General features: G+C 33.8%; 3 protein-coding genes across 3 annotated transcripts; 1 reads left to right on the top strand and 2 right to left on the bottom strand.

Moving 5' to 3' along the window:
• Positions 1-237: 237 nt before the first annotated feature.
• Positions 238-5,573, bottom strand: LOC125822128 (kinesin-like protein KIN-7G). Its single transcript, XM_049501500.1, has 13 exons — positions 5,227-5,573; positions 4,887-4,976; positions 4,594-4,694; positions 4,390-4,503; positions 4,239-4,320; positions 4,040-4,107; positions 3,884-3,949; positions 3,666-3,790; positions 3,108-3,444; positions 2,920-3,024; positions 1,663-2,787; positions 1,020-1,333; positions 238-811 (listed from the first exon to the last, which is right to left on the bottom strand). The coding sequence occupies exons 1-13, from the start codon at positions 5,462-5,464 to the stop codon at positions 493-495; spliced, it is 3,084 nt and encodes a 1,027-aa protein (XP_049357457.1). The 5' UTR covers positions 5,465-5,573; the 3' UTR covers positions 238-492.
• LOC125822142 (glyoxylase I 4-like) lies at positions 4,724-18,809 on the top strand. Its single transcript, XM_049501519.1, has 4 exons — positions 4,724-4,729; positions 17,743-17,935; positions 18,044-18,149; positions 18,333-18,809. The coding sequence occupies exons 2-4, from the start codon at positions 17,766-17,768 to the stop codon at positions 18,627-18,629; spliced, it is 573 nt and encodes a 190-aa protein (XP_049357476.1). The 5' UTR covers positions 4,724-4,729; positions 17,743-17,765; the 3' UTR covers positions 18,630-18,809.
• On the bottom strand, positions 10,445-15,486 carry LOC125822132 (uncharacterized). The gene is made up of 5 exons (XM_049501508.1): positions 15,319-15,486; positions 13,567-14,887; positions 12,215-12,484; positions 11,081-11,236; positions 10,445-10,894 (listed from the first exon to the last, which is right to left on the bottom strand). The coding sequence occupies exons 1-5, from the start codon at positions 15,324-15,326 to the stop codon at positions 10,775-10,777; spliced, it is 1,875 nt and encodes a 624-aa protein (XP_049357465.1). The 5' UTR covers positions 15,327-15,486; the 3' UTR covers positions 10,445-10,774.
• Positions 18,810-19,254: the final 445 nt, after the last annotated feature.

A 19,254-nucleotide genomic window follows, 5' to 3' on the forward strand; every position in this document is an offset into this window, starting at 1 on the left:
CCAAATTTTTAACAAAAGAGAGAAATCAAAGGGTTGTTTGGCAAAACATGTTATAACTCAGATTGCAGCTGAATGTCATCAGCTACAAGCCCATTGTTAATGTGAATTAAGCTTTTGCTGGATTGATGAAATCAGCAGTGCAGGTCCATTTTATGCAATTTACTGAAGCCAAAACGGAAAGCAGTCTCTTCTTGGTCACTAAAGTTTTGTGACAGATGAAATGATGGTAGAAGCACATAATCAACAACCAATCTATATATAATGTAGGTATTTTACACTCTCTTTATGTTCAGTAGATCAAATTAGCACTCCTGTACAAATCTACATTCGCAATTACAATCAGAATCTCTCCGGTGATCAACACCCAAGAGAACAAACAAACTAAGAAATACTCAAACTCACTAACAGTTAAAAATCAGAACACTATGAGTAATGGAGCTCGAAGCCAGCCATCAACGAGTGTTTCCAACTCAAATATTGGACCTGACATTTTTACAAGATTGAAGATATCAAACTACGCGTGAAGCTATAAGTTCTAGATGGTCTAGGTGAAAAATCAAGACCAAACATCTCTTTAGGAGCTTGTCCTGGCTTCATCAATCCGGTTAATTTTGCTACCAGGTAAGCACTATCTGCAATGTGGTTCATATCATCTGTCTTGTTCCACAAACGCTGAACCAACTGGAACCTCCTATGTTTGCTGTTAATCCGAATGCCCCACTTAAGGTACAGGCTTTCTCGTTCTTCTTCTGTTAGCTTCCTCAGCATTTGCTTGCGCAGCATTCGTCTCTCTTGACGAAGGTCTTTCATGCTGTTTCACAAATCAAACAAGTTGTCAATCCGTTCAAATTTCATTTGCATAGTTATCTATCATCTTTTGCTTTTGCATTTAACATGCCAAGTACAAAACTGAGCTGTTAAATGCAAAGACTTACCTTTTATCATGCTTTAGGTACAAAGACAGTGCACATATATATGGCTCTGTGATACAAATATATGCCTGATGTTAGTCAAATTACCTTTGTGCAAGGGACAAAGTCCTGCCATTGACCTCTGTTTTCTCTCCATGCGAATATGTGTTGTTGAGGAAGGTCAGTCTTCTGATCTCTACCTCCAGATATACTGCATCCTTAGCATCACCTTGAAAAAGAAGGAAGAAATATGTTCTGTGCACAAGGGAAATGTTGCAAGCATTCCAAAGTTCAATAATCTCTTTCTGTAGCATCTTGAACTCCGAGGGCCAGCTGCGAAGACTTTTCAGATCATCTTCAATTGGGTCCAACCTGACATCTTTGACACACTTTGATGGTCTATCATGCTCTAGTTCAGCCTCCTTAACCAGTAACATACAAACACATTAGTCAGAAATTAAGGAAATGTAAGTTTTCTTGATTCTATTTAAACAGTGGACATAAACCCAAGGAATGTAATCCGACTGTCGATTACAGGTTTTATCTATATTTTTTCACGTCACACAAACTTTTCATTCCATGAACATCAACCATGAAAGAAGGGCGTTCTTCTAAAAATCTCAGGACTAGAAGAATCACCCATCCAAAAAATGAAGCATATAAATTTCATCATCATGAACAGATAAGAGATTGGAGATATATGGGAAGATGATTAAGAAGACAGGTAGAGAGAAGAAAAGATAATACTCACAGGACACTCTTTGACCTCCTTTTCATATTGAAGCTCATCTGTATCGTCCGTCCTTGCATCATCTACATCATTGACACTCTCATTATCTGTATCTTCCCCTTTTGACACTTCATTGACATCAGTCTCGCCATAAAAGGTGGAACTTTTCTCTTGAGAGTCCTTCACATCGGAGGTAAAGTTCGGGGGGGAGATTTTGATTTCCCAACACTCAGGTGTTGCGTTGACATTTCTTTCTGGCCGAGATGGTGGAGTATTTTCATTTTTGTTGCGTTCCTTAAAACATGGAGAATATAGATCATCCATTAGGCTAGGTTTACAGCTTCTGCTTCTACTTAATTTCAAGATGCTTGAGCCTGGTGAATCGTCAAGGAGCTCATATGTTGAGGATAAATTTGCTGGAGAAGGAGGCTCAAATGTATGCACACAGTTCAACTCTTTCTCTTCTTTCAACGGCAATGTTACTGACTCTCTACTGTCTGCGAACTTTGGTGATTCAAGGGTTTGAGAATCCTTTGAGGGAAGTGACAATGGTTCTTCACTAGCTTTCTTTTCTTCCTTAAAAGATGAGAAGGGCACAAATTCTACATCTTCTTTACAGGGCAACAATGTGACTTCTCTATTTTCCTTGAGTAAAGGTGGTGCTGATCGTGCATAGTCGTCTGCTGGAGGTGACACTGTTCCCTTATCAGCTTTGTTTTCATTTTCTGCTGTCATTTCAGCTGGAAATTTACTTCTTTCTTCAGGAGATGGAAATTTGGATTCTTGTTTTACCTTCGTACTTGATTCCTTGGTTTCAATGCAATGAACTTCCTTGTATAGGTCTTCTGAATTAGTTCCATTACTTTGTTTTTCAATCTCATCCCATCCTTCACATGAATCACTTTCACTATAATTTGAACTGCGGCCAGCTAATAACCTTGGAGATGAACTGTTATGGAGAAAGTTCTCTTCAAACTCTGGTACGCGTATAATTTGTTCCTCGGAACTACTCCTGCTATGTCCATCTGAACATGTTCTAATATCAGCATCTATAGATGGAGTGTATGACAAAATGGACACTTGCATTGGGCTTCGATAATCTGGTGATCTCCGCGCACACAGATTTGGGTAGTTTCCTAAACCAACCTGTAATATAATTCAAAGGCTGTAAGGGCGGACTGCTCTACATTCAGCCACACCACAGTGACCCTGAAGCGCCTTTTAGCATTAAGAAGCAAATATATAGACAGAAAATAACAGTCTAAGTAGCATATATACCTGCATTAATAAACCTGCATCATCTCCAAGCAGTTGTCGCATATCTCTAACTTGAGTCTGAGCTATGTCACGCTGCATAGTCAAGTCCTTTATCTCCTTCTCCATCTACAAAAGAGATGACATAATGATCAAGGTGTCAAACTGGTACAATAGCCAGGAAACTAGATTATCAGTCCAAGATGCAGTACCTGTTCTATTTGTTTGTTCTTCTCTCGCAGCAATGCTTCATAATCTGTAGGGAATAGAGAAGTTCTAGGACTCCTTAACTCGTTCTCCAATCTCGTCAACTCCCTCTGCAAATGCTTCACTAAAACTTTATCTGAGACGACTACATTCACTTGGGCAGTAGTAGTTACTTCCTTGGCACAACTTGCAAACAGAAGAGTATTCCTTGATTGCTCAACATGACTTCGTGCAGGGCTCATTGTACAGATGATGGCAGTTCTACCATTGCCACCCAATGACGGTTGTAGTATCCTAGTTAACTTTGAATCTCGGAATGGAATGTGACCATTCCTACCCTTGCTGTATTATATAACAACTTGCATTAGCAACAATTTCAATTTCAATTTCCTGCTATATTAGGAGTGATCTAGAGATGTTATGTTTATATCAATCAGCATTTTGGATTTATTAGGTCATTTTGGAGAAAATAAAGTTGATGCAAAGGCAATGTAAGAGGAGATGAACTCTTACAATGACCCTATTGCACTAGATTAGAAGAGAGCGCAAGAAATATAAACGACCTTAGCTTGCGTATAACAGTGCCCAAAGTCAGCAAACTGCGATTTATGTGGCAGCCTTCTTTCAGCCTTGTGCCAGCTGACAATGACTGAGATGCACGCTCACTTCCAGCTAAATCAACAAAATTCTGTGTTACATCGAGAAAAACAAGCACTTATTAGTATGATGATTACTGAGACCATGCTAAATATCAACTATCTCCCCAGACATATTTTCATACCACAGTAGCTGAAAGAGAACTGGAATTGTCCCTGCCTAAATACTCCCGCGCAGAACTTTCAATTGTCTGCAATAAGTTGTGTCAAAACTGTAATCTTCTAAAAGCTAATACTAGCTTGTTAGCCAGTTGCACAAGACAAATATTAAGTTATTATACCAGTCTGATAATTTGGTGAGATCTGGAGCTGGTCTCATTGAGCGCAGTCTCCCCTATCTGTCTCTGAGCTGCAAAAGTTCAAGCAATATCAATCAATATCCACATTCCACATTTCTCAGGCAAAATTTCGTTTCAGCACTAAATAAATTCAAAATCACAAATGCCTTGTTGAAGCCAAAGCTAATTTTTCGTCTCTTACCTTCACAAATAGAAAGGAGCTGAATGACATGGTTCCAATCCCTCAATGTTTCCTCTGTGAGCTTCTCAACAATTGTCCCTCTCTGTCAAAATTGCTTTAATGAGATTTCAAAGAGGAAAAAAAAATTGTTGATTCGGAGAAAACGACTAACCTCGGGGTCATCTAGAAGTCTAAGAAGAGTGCTATCAGCACTAAGGAGATCTCGGACAGATTCATTGTAGATTTCCATAGCAGAGAACTTCAAAATAAAGTCTCTCTCCGAGTGCTACAAGTAGTAATACAACTAGATACTCAGTAAGCGAAAGCGAAAAGCCTTGGATAATACGAAATGCAGACAATATAAACAAGTGATCACCTTCTGAATGTAGTCATATATATCAGCTATAGCATATTCAGTTATACCAGTCATAGTATACGTCTTTCCACTGCTCGTTTGGCCATACGCGAATACGCTTGCTACGAAATACATTAATGGTTTCAAATCAATAATACAAAACATGAACTTGTACGAACTATAAGATCGATGGAAATACTGAACAATTCAGACACAAATACCCGGATCATAGATTATGAAGTTGAAAATTGAAATTTTAATAGTATCAGATAAATTAGCTAAAGAAATGAAAAATATTTAATTTTCTTACTCACAATTGAATCCACTAAGGACAGAAAGAGCAACATCTTTAGCAGTTTCTTCATACACCTGTCTTGTGGAGCAATTAGTCCTAAATACCCTGTCTGCAAGCAAAATCATATCCCAAAAACAGAACATTGTCAAACTCATAAAGTTTAATTCAATTATGGTTAAACATGACTTATTGAGGCTGCTAAAACCTTTCTTTCCTGAATTAGCACATAATTTAAATCACAATTAACTTAAAACTCCGAAATCAACAGTTAATCCAAATAAAGTACCCAAAATGGACCAAGCAGAAATGCAAATTACAAGACTTTCAAGTAAATATGAAGAAATAAAGGATGAACTTACCAAATGTATAAGCAGAGGGATACATAGAGCGTTCAGACACAGAAAGATTAACATTTTTGTAAATAATTGTAGTGTCATTAATACACTCCCAATCTGAAACATCATTTCTTAAAATTTCTTTATCATTCAAAGGCCTCAGACGCACCGACACCAAAATTCTTTCTTCCCCGCCACTAGCCTCCTTCACCACCTCATCAGCAGTCGCCATTGTACCCATAATTGCTTCAAGTTTATGCATAAAATGTCAAAAGAAATTAGCAAAATATATATCTCATTTTTTTTTGTTTCTTCAAAGAGAAGTAAAGGTTAGTAAAAGCATATTATGTAATTGAATGAATGATCATTTTGTGTGAGTCAATGGAATGGAAGTTGAATGATAAGTGTATTTTGTTTGTCTCATGCATTTATGGTTTTTTATGTGCTAAATTTTAGACTTTATAAATATTGTTTGGATGTTTATGGGTTAGCTATGGTCCCCATTTACAGTCTGTCAGTCTCTGTCTTGATTCTTATGAATGTTCCTTAACCTTTGGTTTTCACAACAAAACCAAAAGATTAGGTTCACAAGCTCATCCATTAATATTAAAATACTTATAATATAATAGGAGTAATTAATACACCTTTCATTACATTTTATAACAAGATATTTGATTGAACAAAAAATATTTTTTATACACAGACTAAAAAGAAAGTGTATTAATTTAATTGTGCATATATTTAATAAATAAAGGGAGATGTTGAAATTTTGATGTGTGTAATACTTATAAATCTTGTTGTTTTTGAATTTATCAGATAAAATTGAAATTTGAAAAACTTACATACTCAATATAAAAAAAATATTACTCTTTTTGAAATATATATCAGGAAGAAGTAAAACACATAAATTGAGAACGAAGAAATAAAAATAAAGGGGATATGAATATTTATTTATTTACTACTAGTAATATTTTTCTTTTGTTAGTATTATTTTTGTTTGTTTGTTATTTTATTTACACATTGGAAAAGGTGGAATTTTTCCTCCGTCAGGGGGTCATTTTCAGAAAAAGTTGATTTGATAGTTTTAATAAAAAATAAACACCGGCCATTTGACAAAATCTCTGTTTAGTTTCTTTGGAATATAAATTTCAAGAATAAAGAGACAGAATTTTAAAACTATTTGAATAAAAGTAGAAATTGGATCCAAATTCTTTTCTTTAATATTTAGTTGTGTTAGATTTTTTCTTTTCTAATTTAATTGCAAACTTAACAACCACATCCAACAACAGCTTAACTAATTTAATGACATTTTTTTCTTTCACTAAACATCAACTAAACAGTTGGTTAATTGTTGTTATACATGTTAGATCTTATTGTAACAGTTTACCAAAAATTAATTAAATTAAATTTCTTCCATTTCAATCAAATTACTTTTTGCCCTGACTCAATCAATTCGGTAAACTGACCATTTCATTAGATAATAATTGTCTCTAAATTAAAATTAATGGCTAAATTATTTTACTAGTTTGAATTTGAATTGAAGAAATAAATAAATGTAGTTTTTCTTGTTTGAATTTGAATTAAAGAAAGATAGGGTAACATTAAAGATGAACAGTCTTTTTCAGCATAAACGTCAACTTTTAGTTAGTTGTAGAAGCAATGGCAAGCAAAAGAATAATATGGATTACAAAAAGGAATTCTAAAAATGCAAAAATATGTATCATATTACAATAGTACGCTACCATTATTTTATGTTCGATTTTATTTTAGTTTGATTGTTTTTAATATTTGTACTATCAATTATTTTTTTCAATATTTGCATCATAGTTTTTTATAACTTGCAATTCTTTCAAACTGTTTCTTGAGTCATGGTGTCTATCATAAATAACTTTTATATCCTATAAGGATAGATATAAAAATCTACATATACGACGCACCTTACTCTCCCAAACCTCTTTATGAAACTATATTATTATTATTAACATATTATAAATTTATAGAGTATTCGAAAAAGATTTTAAATAAAAGAATTGTGGGGCTTTGACTTGGAGCTTAAAGGCACGCTTCATATGTTTATTCTTTTTAAGTCTATCTCATCTTGCGTTTTTTCTCGTGTACTAAATTCGTGAATGACAAGTAAGGCTTATTTCTTAAACATATTTGTCAATTTTTGGGAATTTATTTAGTATATAAAGAGATTTTACGGGTCAGGTAGGTTTTTGTTTAAAATCTCTATAATATATTCTATTTTTCATTTAAAAATCAGGTGTTACATTATTAAAGAGTAGCTCAATATATCACTTTTTGGTTTGAACGATCTTTTGTGTCGTAACATTAATTTAGTTAAGTAACTTTTGAGTGAAATAACAAAAATATAGTTCTTCGATAAAAAAAAAAATTGTTTGTAGCTTGATAGCTATAGAGTGAGTTGAGAATAATGATGAGATCTCAAGTTTAATTATTATTTTTTAAATATGACTAAATATTTTTTTTTATCTGTTTTAATCTTGATAAACAAAGTTACCTAACTTTTTTGTCGAGTGGGCAATAAATTATCTTGTGCTTACATATTGCATTGATATTTTAATTTCATTTTTCATAAAAAAGCACGGGACACCTATAGAAACACCAATATACAACAAGTCAACAAATAAAAGACAGGCAGTTTAGGTGCTTAATTAGAAGCTAAAAAATCATTTTCACTTTTTATGTTGGGCCCAAATAAATTAATGTAATATTTTCACCTAACCAAGAGAAAAATATACTACTAATTTATGAAGACAATAAATGGTGGCAGGTGAAGAAGATCCAACTCTGTGGAGCCAAATCACTCACAATCTGTTGCTCTTAATTCTTATCATTAAGTACTAAGTAACATATTTATGTCTTAATTTAAAATTTCAGGCTTTCCAAATTCTTCCTGTCATTATTCCATAGCAGGCAGATTAAATGCTATTATTCCAAAGCAGCCAAACGATTAATCATTTGTATATAATTAACTTAATTATAATTATACCGTGACAACATAAAATTCTTTTCTACGAGTATAATTTAATACTTTATCAATCTCAATTTTATGTTATATAAAGAGTTGCCACCCTAGGCCTTTAATGATACAGTTCTGATGATATTTTTCTCAAATCACAATTATATCTTACATTTTCTTTTCTGTTGTAACAACATTAATCCAAGGTACACAATTTGATATTTTTTTTTTCATAATTACGACTTTTACTAGTACAATAATATTGTCTAGTAATGATCAAACTATTTAATAATGGATTAAATTTTGTTTGACTTATCTACTATTCATAGCATGTGCTGGGAGAACTTTAAGTATATATAATTTAAACTTGAATTATTATTATATCAACCTAAATATGATTCTCCTATTCCAATATTGCCATATTCTGTTCGTCCAATAATGAATGTTTTGATAGAAGCCGATTCCATTTATAATTATTTTCCTCTCTGATTATCATAAGTTGGGGGAATATATAGATATACTTGCACCGTTTCATGATATGTGTGCTTTTCGAGAGATAATTTCATTAATTTTTAAAATATTTATAAATTATATAACAAGTACTATATATTATAATTTTTTTATATCGAAAAAATATATTTTAAAATATTAATCAAAATTCATATTATATGATACTTAAAAAGAGAATTATGACAAGTAAAAATGAACATAAGAGGTTTTGAGTGCGGGTCCTTCGTACTAAATCGTCTTTGTTAGAGACCGCTTTATTTTTTTATGTGAAACTTTTCGACGTGAATTCAGATATAATCAGGCTCTAATATCAATTTCGAATGGCCAATGTGAGAAGAAAAAAAAGGACACGAGTAGAAAAGTAAAGCTTGTAGAGTATGTAGGGATGATGGGACCTATTTGACTGAGGGGAAAAAATAAAAATAGAAGGCATGTGCTTTGAAAAGAGAAGGTTTATCATTTCCTTGCTTACTCTTCATTATTATGCAGCTCAGATGAAACAATAAGAAAGGACCATTCACATGCATGTGCCACTTCTCATTATTTGTAGCTTTTATCTATTACCTGTCACTACTTTGTTTTTATTTTTCTAAAAATAAAAAATGAAGTTGGTTTTCTCTTTCTCCAACTTTAATTTTCAATTGTATATATATATATATATATTCAGTATACTAATGGTTCTTTATCATTCCAACAATTCACAGGACATTAAAATATGTATACTTATTTATAATTTGCTTGTATTCTTCTCTTCCCAATCAGTGTGAGGCACGGATTTCTTTAAGGAAATTAAAAAAAAAGAGTGGTCTATTGTGTTTAGGGAAATTCAATCATTTGAAGTAGTAAGTATAATTTTTTGACGAATGAAATTGGCTATGACATTATTCACAATTAACATTACCAGTATAGTGCAACGAAAATGCTCCAACTGTTTAACAAATGAAACAAGTAGAGATGAGGAATTCGATTTAAAATCCGTTTTTTTTCTTCTCATTTTTGATAATTTCTTTAGCAAGATCAATCAAACTTACAGAAATACAATAATGTCTTTTAGGTTCATGTATGAATTCAGAGAAGACAGGAGAGGTGGACCAAAAATGCACAAGTCAAAATAAAGACTGAGAAAACAAAGGGTTTATGGAACCAAAGCCACAAAATCTAATGAACAAACATGTGGTGTGAATGTGTTTTCTTAGTGTTGGGAGATTTTGGGGCATCAATATTAGATTTGAGTCCCACCTTATAATCTTTATTACTTTGCACTTTGTTATATTTGAGGGGGCCTGTGAATTATGTTCTTAAAAGTATACCATATGCTATGTTGGGTACTTGTGTACCCCATCAGAAAGTTTAGTTCAAGACCCTTTAGTGCATAAAACCGTTAAGAGTTATTGGATTAATAAGATGGGTCTATTATTAATAACTTGAACGCATTCTTTATGTCCAAAGAAAAGAACAAATAAACACAAAAAAACAAAAGTCACAATTTTAACATAAGTTTTCTGTTATGTAAGGTTTATCTTTTATAATTACACTCTTTTGACAAAGCTGCAACGATATTTCACAAGCTTCACCTTTGTGTTGTATTTAATTCAAATGGAAGACAGTTTGTCAACTTTAGCTTTACTGGATATTGAAGATTGCATCTTTTCAAGAAATATGTGATTACCTTTTCTATTATTGTTTTTTTTTTTTTTGAATTTCAAACTCTTCTAATAAACTTATATTCAGTGACATCATAAATAATTTACTGCCTCCAAGAACAGTGCTAAAGTCAAATTTCTGGAGTTCACATGGTTTTCACTTTTGACAATTCAGGCAAAGAGAAGGGCTTTATTCTTCTTTACTTATAAACTCTTACATGTATGGGATAAGATCCATGTGGCTGTAATATTTTTGGACCAAAGCAACAAGTACAGGACAGTCTTTCTAAGGCTGTTTTTCTACACTTGGGCTGAGCTGAAATGCTTAAATTTTTTTCAACCAAACTGAACTATTGGCTAATATACGATTTGTTGTTCTAAACTTACAAGTATAACGATATGTTGCAATTGGAGGAAGAATTAGAAGAGTTTTTCATGGGGCCATGAGTCCTTCAATAGTGTAAGTTAGAGATTCTGCCCAATCAGATTTGAGCAGCAGTGTCTGCAAGGTGTGCATAACATCATAATCAGGATCAAGCTTCCTTTGCCAGCCCTACAAGGCAATAAACAAATCATCAAAAGAAGAAAAAATCTTAAACTAGATTATTGAACACTACTCAGCAGACTGATTACAGTACTTGTCAATAAGTAATTTCGACATGTTTGAATATAGAAATGCAGGTTAATCAATTCCACGTCTTACTCATGAACGCCATGTTTGCTGAAAAAGGAAGATTACCTCGAGGACTAAAGTGGTCACCATAACAGTGCAGACATTGCCGTCTATGTTCACTCTGTGATGCCGAACTTTCTCAAGGAGTTGCTCAATGCAATCAGCAGGGTGGACCAAATCACCTTCTGGAGTTCCCCAAAAATCAAATGACTCCTTCACTTCCTGCAGTACGTCAGTAAAGAACCAAGGCATATATCCATCACCCCCATTTACGAGAAAAAATTAAGCAGTCTTTTAGCATAAAAATATCACGTAAAATAATGGGACCAATTCTCCATGCCCATAGACATTAGTTGTACCCACAAAAAGATGACCAATCAGAATTTCATGAGCAAGAATGTGTAGAAATGTTGAACAACTTGAAGAATGTAGAATCTGATTATATATAATCTCATTAATAGCCAATGAGCTAAAGCTAGTAATGTATTTTGATCAATATAAGGAACTATTTTCTTTTTAATAGTCTCCTCCATCCTACTTTTTGTTTGATCTACTTCCCATTATAGAATGTCCTGCTAATTTTTACCTCCTTTGAATGGAAAATTACATCTTCAAAATGTCAAAAACATATGATTGCAATATTTTCATATTCTTTTTTTCCATCTTCTCACAATCTATGTTCACAATATCAGAAACAGAACACTCGAGCCCTTTTTCCAAACCTCCCAAGAAGTCAGCTGTCAGCCTGACAGCCAATTTGGGTAGAAGGATAGTTCACTAATGGATTTCAAGTTAGTAGTTCACTAGTTTAATGAGGATAAATAGCAAGCCCTATAGGTTGTTTTTAAAACATCTGATGTCCATTTTTGTAAAAAAATAACTGTGGTGTCCGGGGCAGGCAGCTTACAAGCACCACGACTAATTCTACGAGATACCTGCCACCTACCACCAGCAACATTTATCAGGTAACTCAATCCACCAAGGTTAGAACAGGTGGAAAGAAATCACCTAGTGTTTTTGTCTCACCTGGGATTTGAACCTGAGAACCTCATGGTAGATTTCCAATTTGTTTCTTTGCACAAGTATAATATAGTAAAAGAAATTCGAGGGATCAAAAAATTTTAGCTCTATTGGAGAAGATAATTAAGAACAGCCAAAGCAAGTTTTGAAACAATCAATTTAAGATGCATGGAACTAAACCTTAATGAAGGCTTCTGGATTAGGACAATTCTGTTTCTTTGACAATTGCAGAGTGCACTCTGCTACAGTTTGGCCATCTCGACGAGCAATTGCCTTAAAGAACTCCAATAATATTATCCGATCATTGTTAGTAAGTTCAGCGGTCATGCCTACATCAAGGAAAACAACATGAGGCTTTGATTTGAAGATTCGTTTCCGAGATGACTTGCTTTGGGTTACCCGAACAAGGATATTTCCAGGATGCATGTCAGCATGAATAAAGTTATCCACCTGAAATGGGAAATGGGGTATTATATGAGAAGTGAAAGAGAGAGAGAGAGACAAAAGAGCAAGTAAAAAATAGTGATTTTAATACATAACATAGAGAATTAGATTGTTCTAATCTATCTAAACACTTTTTGGACTCCGAAATTTCCTCTCCAATGCCATCCCCTCTTCAACATCACAAGTTCTAGACATTATTTTAATAGACTACATAAAAAGAAAGAAAGCATCCAAGCAAATGTCATAGAAGGCTTCTTTTCCTTCCTTCTTTATAGCTAAAAAACTACAAACAATAGCAGTAAAAAACAGTCATAAAGAAGAAGTGTTGATAATGCCAAAATAATGCATTTGAATATTTTAGTATTATCACTACTCACTGTTTTAACTTCAATAAGAGTACAGTTTCTGGACAGTATTCAAGGCCAATATATCACCGATTACTCAGTAAAGCAACAAATCTATAGTATATCCAAGACTATGTTTTAACAAGGGAAAAGAAAAAAAATACAGCATCTAACAGTTTCCTTTTAAGGGAGTAAGGACTAATAAGCAATTACAGAAAAACAAATTCATACTAAAATACTAACCAAGAGAAGAAACAAGAACTTCCATGTAGCCCAATATTGGCCAAACAACATTAGGCATAACTAAAGATTTTCTTGGAATACATACTCCACATTTTTGTTCAAATCTTGCACCAACACATTTGCTTTTATAGCTTGAGAGGGAACAACAACATCTAATATAGTGTCAGTTTTGTATTGCACTAGACCTTTGTATTCAGTTGATAGTATATTTCAAGTCACACACTTGCATCAATATTTGTGCTTTATACTTAAATTTTAGATAAATTAATATGAAGAGAACATTTTCTTAATGAAAATCTATCCCCGCACGCAAACATATATAAAAATAATAAAACCAAAAGCATTTGTAGAAGTACAACTCCATAAAAGTATATCCTGAGTTTCACATTACATTAAAATGTGGTGCTTTATACACAAATTCAGACAAATTAACACAAAGAGGACATTTTCTTAATCTATACACACAACACAAACACACACACTAAGTAAAGAGAATATTACCAAAAGCATCTTTAGAAGAGCATGTGTCCCAATATGAGCAAGTGCACTTTTAAGTCTTTCATGGCCTTCAAGCTCATCAACATAATATGAAACACATTCCCCTTGTTCAAAAGTCTCCACCAATACAGCAGGATGCACTAGGGGATAGACAGGCTTTGGAAAAGAGACATCCTTCCATCTGCGGAAATTATAGATGAAGCGGCTTAAATGTGCAGCCTCCCTAGCAAGATCAACCTGAGACATCATAAAAACAGCAAATTGCTGGACACTTTCATCCAACCTTAACCACTTAAGTTTAGGAATGCACTTTGATATCTTAGCAACTAGATTAATAATCTCGAAATCTCGTCTTATTGATTCACCTACTCCAGGATGCCTAACTTTCACAGCCACCACTATAGGCTTGATCTTTCGACCACGGTATGGATACAACAAGGAAGCCCTATGCACTTGAGCAATACCTCCAGATGCCAGAGGTTTCTCCTCAAATTCATCAAAAATTTCAGAAATCTCTCGACCAAATGCTTTTTTGATTGTCTTTTTCGTGTAAGCGAAGCTATGCTCTGGAGCTTTGGTGTGAAGCTTTGATAGCTCAGTACACAAATCTTTAGAGAAAAGATCAGGCCGTGTAGCTGCCCACTGGCCCCATTTGATAAATGCAGGACCTGCTCTTTCGAGTGTGCTACGGACTACCTGAAGCCACAGTTTCCTGAAAGAAGGTCCAAATGCATCAGCAAATGGGGCCATTACAATGCTAGGAGAAAAGAGTATCCCCAAATAAAAGGCCCTCAACAGCAGAACAAAACCTTCAAATATGGAATGCAGCACTGAGGTAACCAAAAAATGTCCGTTTTCAGCATGCCTGTAGAAGCTAGTCAGTGGGAGACCATACTCCAAGTCTGGTGATGCTTGTGCCAGTGCTATATTTCTTCCATACGTTAAGGCAAGAAAACTAGGGAGAATCACATAAGATCTGCTCAATGCCAAGCTAAGTGCTTGTGCAAATCGACTTAAGCGAATAAAAGTTTGCCCCTCATCGAAATATTTACGTGATAACTTCTTCCAAGCAACTTCTGCATGATTTCTTACAGCTGTTCCCGGTGAAGTCAATGAATAACTCCCATAGAAAGTATTACGCATTCTACGTGCTACAGATGAATCATATCCCCTAGTAGATACATATTGCCCATAAAATCTACATATAGGAGGACATACACCATTCCCAATAAGTTCTAATTTTCTCGCTTGTTCTGAGCAGATAGTAGTCCGATTTCGGCATAAGGATTGTCCAAGTCCTTTAGTTTTACCAACTGAAAAGATTCTGCATTCCAAGCACAACACAACTTAGCAGAGGCAAAATGTAAAACCAGTAGCTATTTCACTCTAAAAATAATTCCCTCTTTTGATATGTGCAACTAAAATACTGTTTCAAGAACAATAACACTAATTGGAATGACTACACAATGAAATCTGAATGTTCGTTCTCGTATGCAGAACTAAAATGCCCTAGTGCAAAAAGTACCCCAATCCTACCAACAGACCCATGGGACCCTATAAATACAGAAAGTATGAAACGTTGAGTTTTACTTACAGCAGTTAAAAAGCTTGTTGAAGAAAATTCCAAAAGGCCTACAGAAACCTTGCGATTTATTTTGCAGCCAACTTAATTTACTACTACTCTAATAAAAACATAGAGCTAAACAAGTAGAGTAGAAAGGCAAAATGTGCGAAATGAACAAGAAAAGGGCGTACCTTGACATGGCGAATAGGGAAAATTAATGGCGTCGCTGGTTGCAGAGGCTAACGTAGACGGGAGGTGAAGAGCATCGCCGATAAGCATTTTTCACAGATTGTATTTGTCGGCGATAAAGACCACACTATATGATATACGTGTAATTTTAAATGTGGCTTATTTCTTGTTTGCTGTTGTCTCCGTCTATTTTTATTTGTCATGATTTTCTTTTGTAGAGTTAAATTATAAGAATTTTGACTAATATTTACCATATATTTTTTCATCATATTAATATATAAAAAATTGCAATTTATAATATTTTTCGTATAATTTTTGAATATCTAATTTTTTTATTTAATGACAATTAAAAATGGACAGAAGTAATAATAAACAACACGCAATTGAATTAAAATAGCATTAGTAGAATTCATTCTCTAAATACCAAATTAATAAATATTTGACATGTATTTTATTACTCTAATAATTTACACAATTTAACTTTCAGATATTACTTACATCAAATTCAGTTGAGTTTCATCCAGAGGCGGAGCTAGGTGGGGGTTCATGGGTTCGAACGAACCCATTTACTTTTTCGTAGATTCTATATTTGTATTAAAAAATAAAAAAAATTATGTATATTAACTTGTGAACCTCAAACAAATTGATTTAGAATCCCAAACTTTTAATCTCGGCTCCACATCTGGTATCATCTTGAGATCCCTCTAAATGTTGTAAGAGGTAGCATATTGGAACTTTCAAAATGATGGATTTTTCCATCTTGCTTTAACGGATTTATCGGTATGAATCTAAATTAATTATGTTATTTAACTTCAGATTTTAGACACTTGAAATTAATAAAAACTACGTAGAGAGTTACTACGAGACAAATTAGCAAATGATTTTGTTATTATTAAAATGTAATGTCAAATGATGTTTTTTTAATCAATAAAGATGTGTTTATGGATTTTCAGTCACAAATAAACATGTGCGGTATAACAAATAATACATGTTATGTAATGTCAAAAATAGATCTTTTCCGTTCTTTGTTAACAATGTTTTTTTTATGTAAAGGAAAAAAAAAAAGACAATTATTAATTTTTATCCTTTGTGATTAACTGTTAATTTTGCGTGCAATGTTGATCAGTAAAATTTTAAATTTAAGCAAAAAGGTCAAAGGTTTAAACGGGAACTTTCTTAAATAGTTTGTTCAAGTTCTATGTGCACCACACATGACCGTGCACTAACGTGTTCCACCTTGATCCATATATACTAATACAGGGCATTGAGGATTCTTCAAGTATAACTTTATTTTTCTAAAATGGATTAGTTCATGGGATACTAAATTCTCTTGGTGGTGAATTTAACGATTCGGTCTCATCATTCACGCAATTTCCCCGTTCATTGATTGATCACACAAGTTCGCATATAGTACACGATTTGTTCTCGCTCCGCAACGTCTTCATCTTACACTATTAATATTTTCAAACAATATGACCCTTGCCGTTACATGCTTTATTCACTAAATTGATGTTCTCCATTCCAACAGTTGATTCTCAATTTCTCTTCATCGTGCTTGGAAATAGGTATCATACATTTGATGAAGAAGATCTCTGATCTGGTCGCTTCGTAATCATCTCTAACCTGCACATTGGAGAAATTGATGAATATCTTAAATCTTTCTCTTCTGCTTTTGAAATTAGAATAAGAATAACAATATATTTAGTGTAATATCATAAGTGAGGTCTGGAGAGGGGTGGTGTATACGCAGATATTACCCCATCTTGTGAAAAAGAAAGATTGTAGCGTAGTTTCAAAGAGCATGGAATTGTGTACCTTTTATAGCTAGATATAAAAATCTTACGCATTTGGAGTATGTTGAAGAATAAAAGAAACTATACAAAGAATTGGCAGGAAGCAGAAGCGTCGAAGAAGTTTCTTTGGATTATGGAACACCCAATTACCAGCAAAACCGTACTCCGTGACAAATCTATTTACTTGTAGGAAAGCCAATCTAATCATGTGCAGTTTTTTTTTTCTTGGAAGTATAAAACCCTACTCCATCACACATATTCTGGCCGCTTGGAATGTCATCTAAAAATTTAAGTTATTAAAAAAAGTAGAGGTTTATATAACACACTTGAAACATATAGATCGTCCCGGGCTAGACTGATATCTGCGACAGTAGGCGTTGGTGTGGCAAAATGAAAATAGGTTGCTTCCATTTTTACACAACTCCGATCCTTCTTACTATAAGAAAATTCTAAATTGTACATCGTTGTCCTATACTTACACTCCAATGATAAGAATTTTCTAGGAAAGTTCACAGATGTTCATTTGCCAATTGCAAGTCTCCGTTATGCAGTTATAAATAAGCCAATCTCCCTAGCTAGACTTGTCCATAACAAGAGAAAAGGAAAAAAAATCAATAATAATAATAATAATCTATATATCGATCGAGGAAGGAAAGATGATAGTGGAGATTGAGGAAGTGAGCAGCTGCGAAGCACTGCCTCTGCTTTCACTAAATCATGTGTCCTTGTTAGTGAGAGATGTCTGGAATTCTGTGCGCTTCTATGAAGATGTCTTGGGCTTTTGCCTTGTTAAACGCCCTTCTTCTTTCAACTTCCATGGAGCCTGGTAATTAATTAGCCTCTCTATTACAAATACAATATTCACACACACACACACACACATATATATATATATGCATGCTTCGTGTTTTAATATAGTAATTGCTTTGGTAAGGTTGTACAACTATGGAGTGGGGATTCACTTGCTTGAGAACAAAGGTATGGAGGATTACGATGAACCTCGACCAATTAATCCCAAGGATAACCACATTTCCTTCCAGGTAAATTTACTTTCATTCTTTAAACAGAGGCAGATCATGTAATATGAGTTCAGCCTAGCTAATCGAATCAAACATTTGACATTACTATGAACCCATAATTTCAAAAAGCACAATGTATTTGGGTTCAGTTGTTTTTTTCAATCGTTCCGATTTCCTAACATGTGTTGGAACTGCAATTAGCAGAGTAGTGATGTTGTGGTAGTGAAGAGGAGGTTGGAGGAAATGGGAATGCGATACGCGACTGCACTTGTGGAGGAAGAAGGGATAAAGGTGGATCAAGTGTTTTTCCATGATCCTGATGGCTACATGATTGAAATATGCAACTGTGACAACCTTCCTATTCTGCCCATTTCTTCAAGCTGCTCACTCAAGCCCCACAACTATTATAACAAAATGATTGCCACAAATTATGGATGTGGTTTCATGGAGAATGAGATGCTGGAGAACTTAAGCATGAACATGCTCAACTTTTCCTTCTAAACATGAATACCAGTGTGCAATGTGTGTGTGTGATTGGAAGTTCTTATAATTTGTTTGATTAAGTGGCTTTGTCCACAAGTTCATATCTTTTAAGCCTGTCTTGATACTACCTACACAAGTTAAAGCTTGAATAATTGAATAATTTTATTTTCAAACTATATATAGTTTGTATATTTACAATTATATGTTATTATTTTTGTTTGTCTCAAGATGGGAGAAAATAATATAATAGGCATTAAAGAAATGGATATTAGGTCTAATTCAACCTCAAAAGTTAGCTCAATAGGTAATCATAGACCACTTATCCCATAATTGACCCATGTGAAACTACTTTAATAAAAGACATCAACAATAAGGATGATGTATCGAGATCTAATTATACTAAGCTAGCTGCATTTTGGGGTTTTTTATTTTTATTTTTTGGGTAGAAAAATCAAACTCTACCATACTCGCTCGAGGAAACTTTTCCTAACAACAGAAAATTGGCGTAGTTTATGCACAGTTAAATAACAAAAACATTATAATCTACATTAAGTAAACTGATTTGTTGCTTATAATATGTGATTAGTGTAAACTAAATTAAAACTGCGATTACATTTGTACATAGTTTACACTTTACACCAAT

The sequence above is a fragment of the Solanum verrucosum genome, unplaced genomic scaffold, assembly GCF_900185275.1.
Source record: "Solanum verrucosum unplaced genomic scaffold, falcon-dt-bn FXZP01000103.1, whole genome shotgun sequence".
NCBI classification, from domain to species: Eukaryota; Viridiplantae; Streptophyta; class Magnoliopsida; order Solanales; family Solanaceae; genus Solanum; species Solanum verrucosum.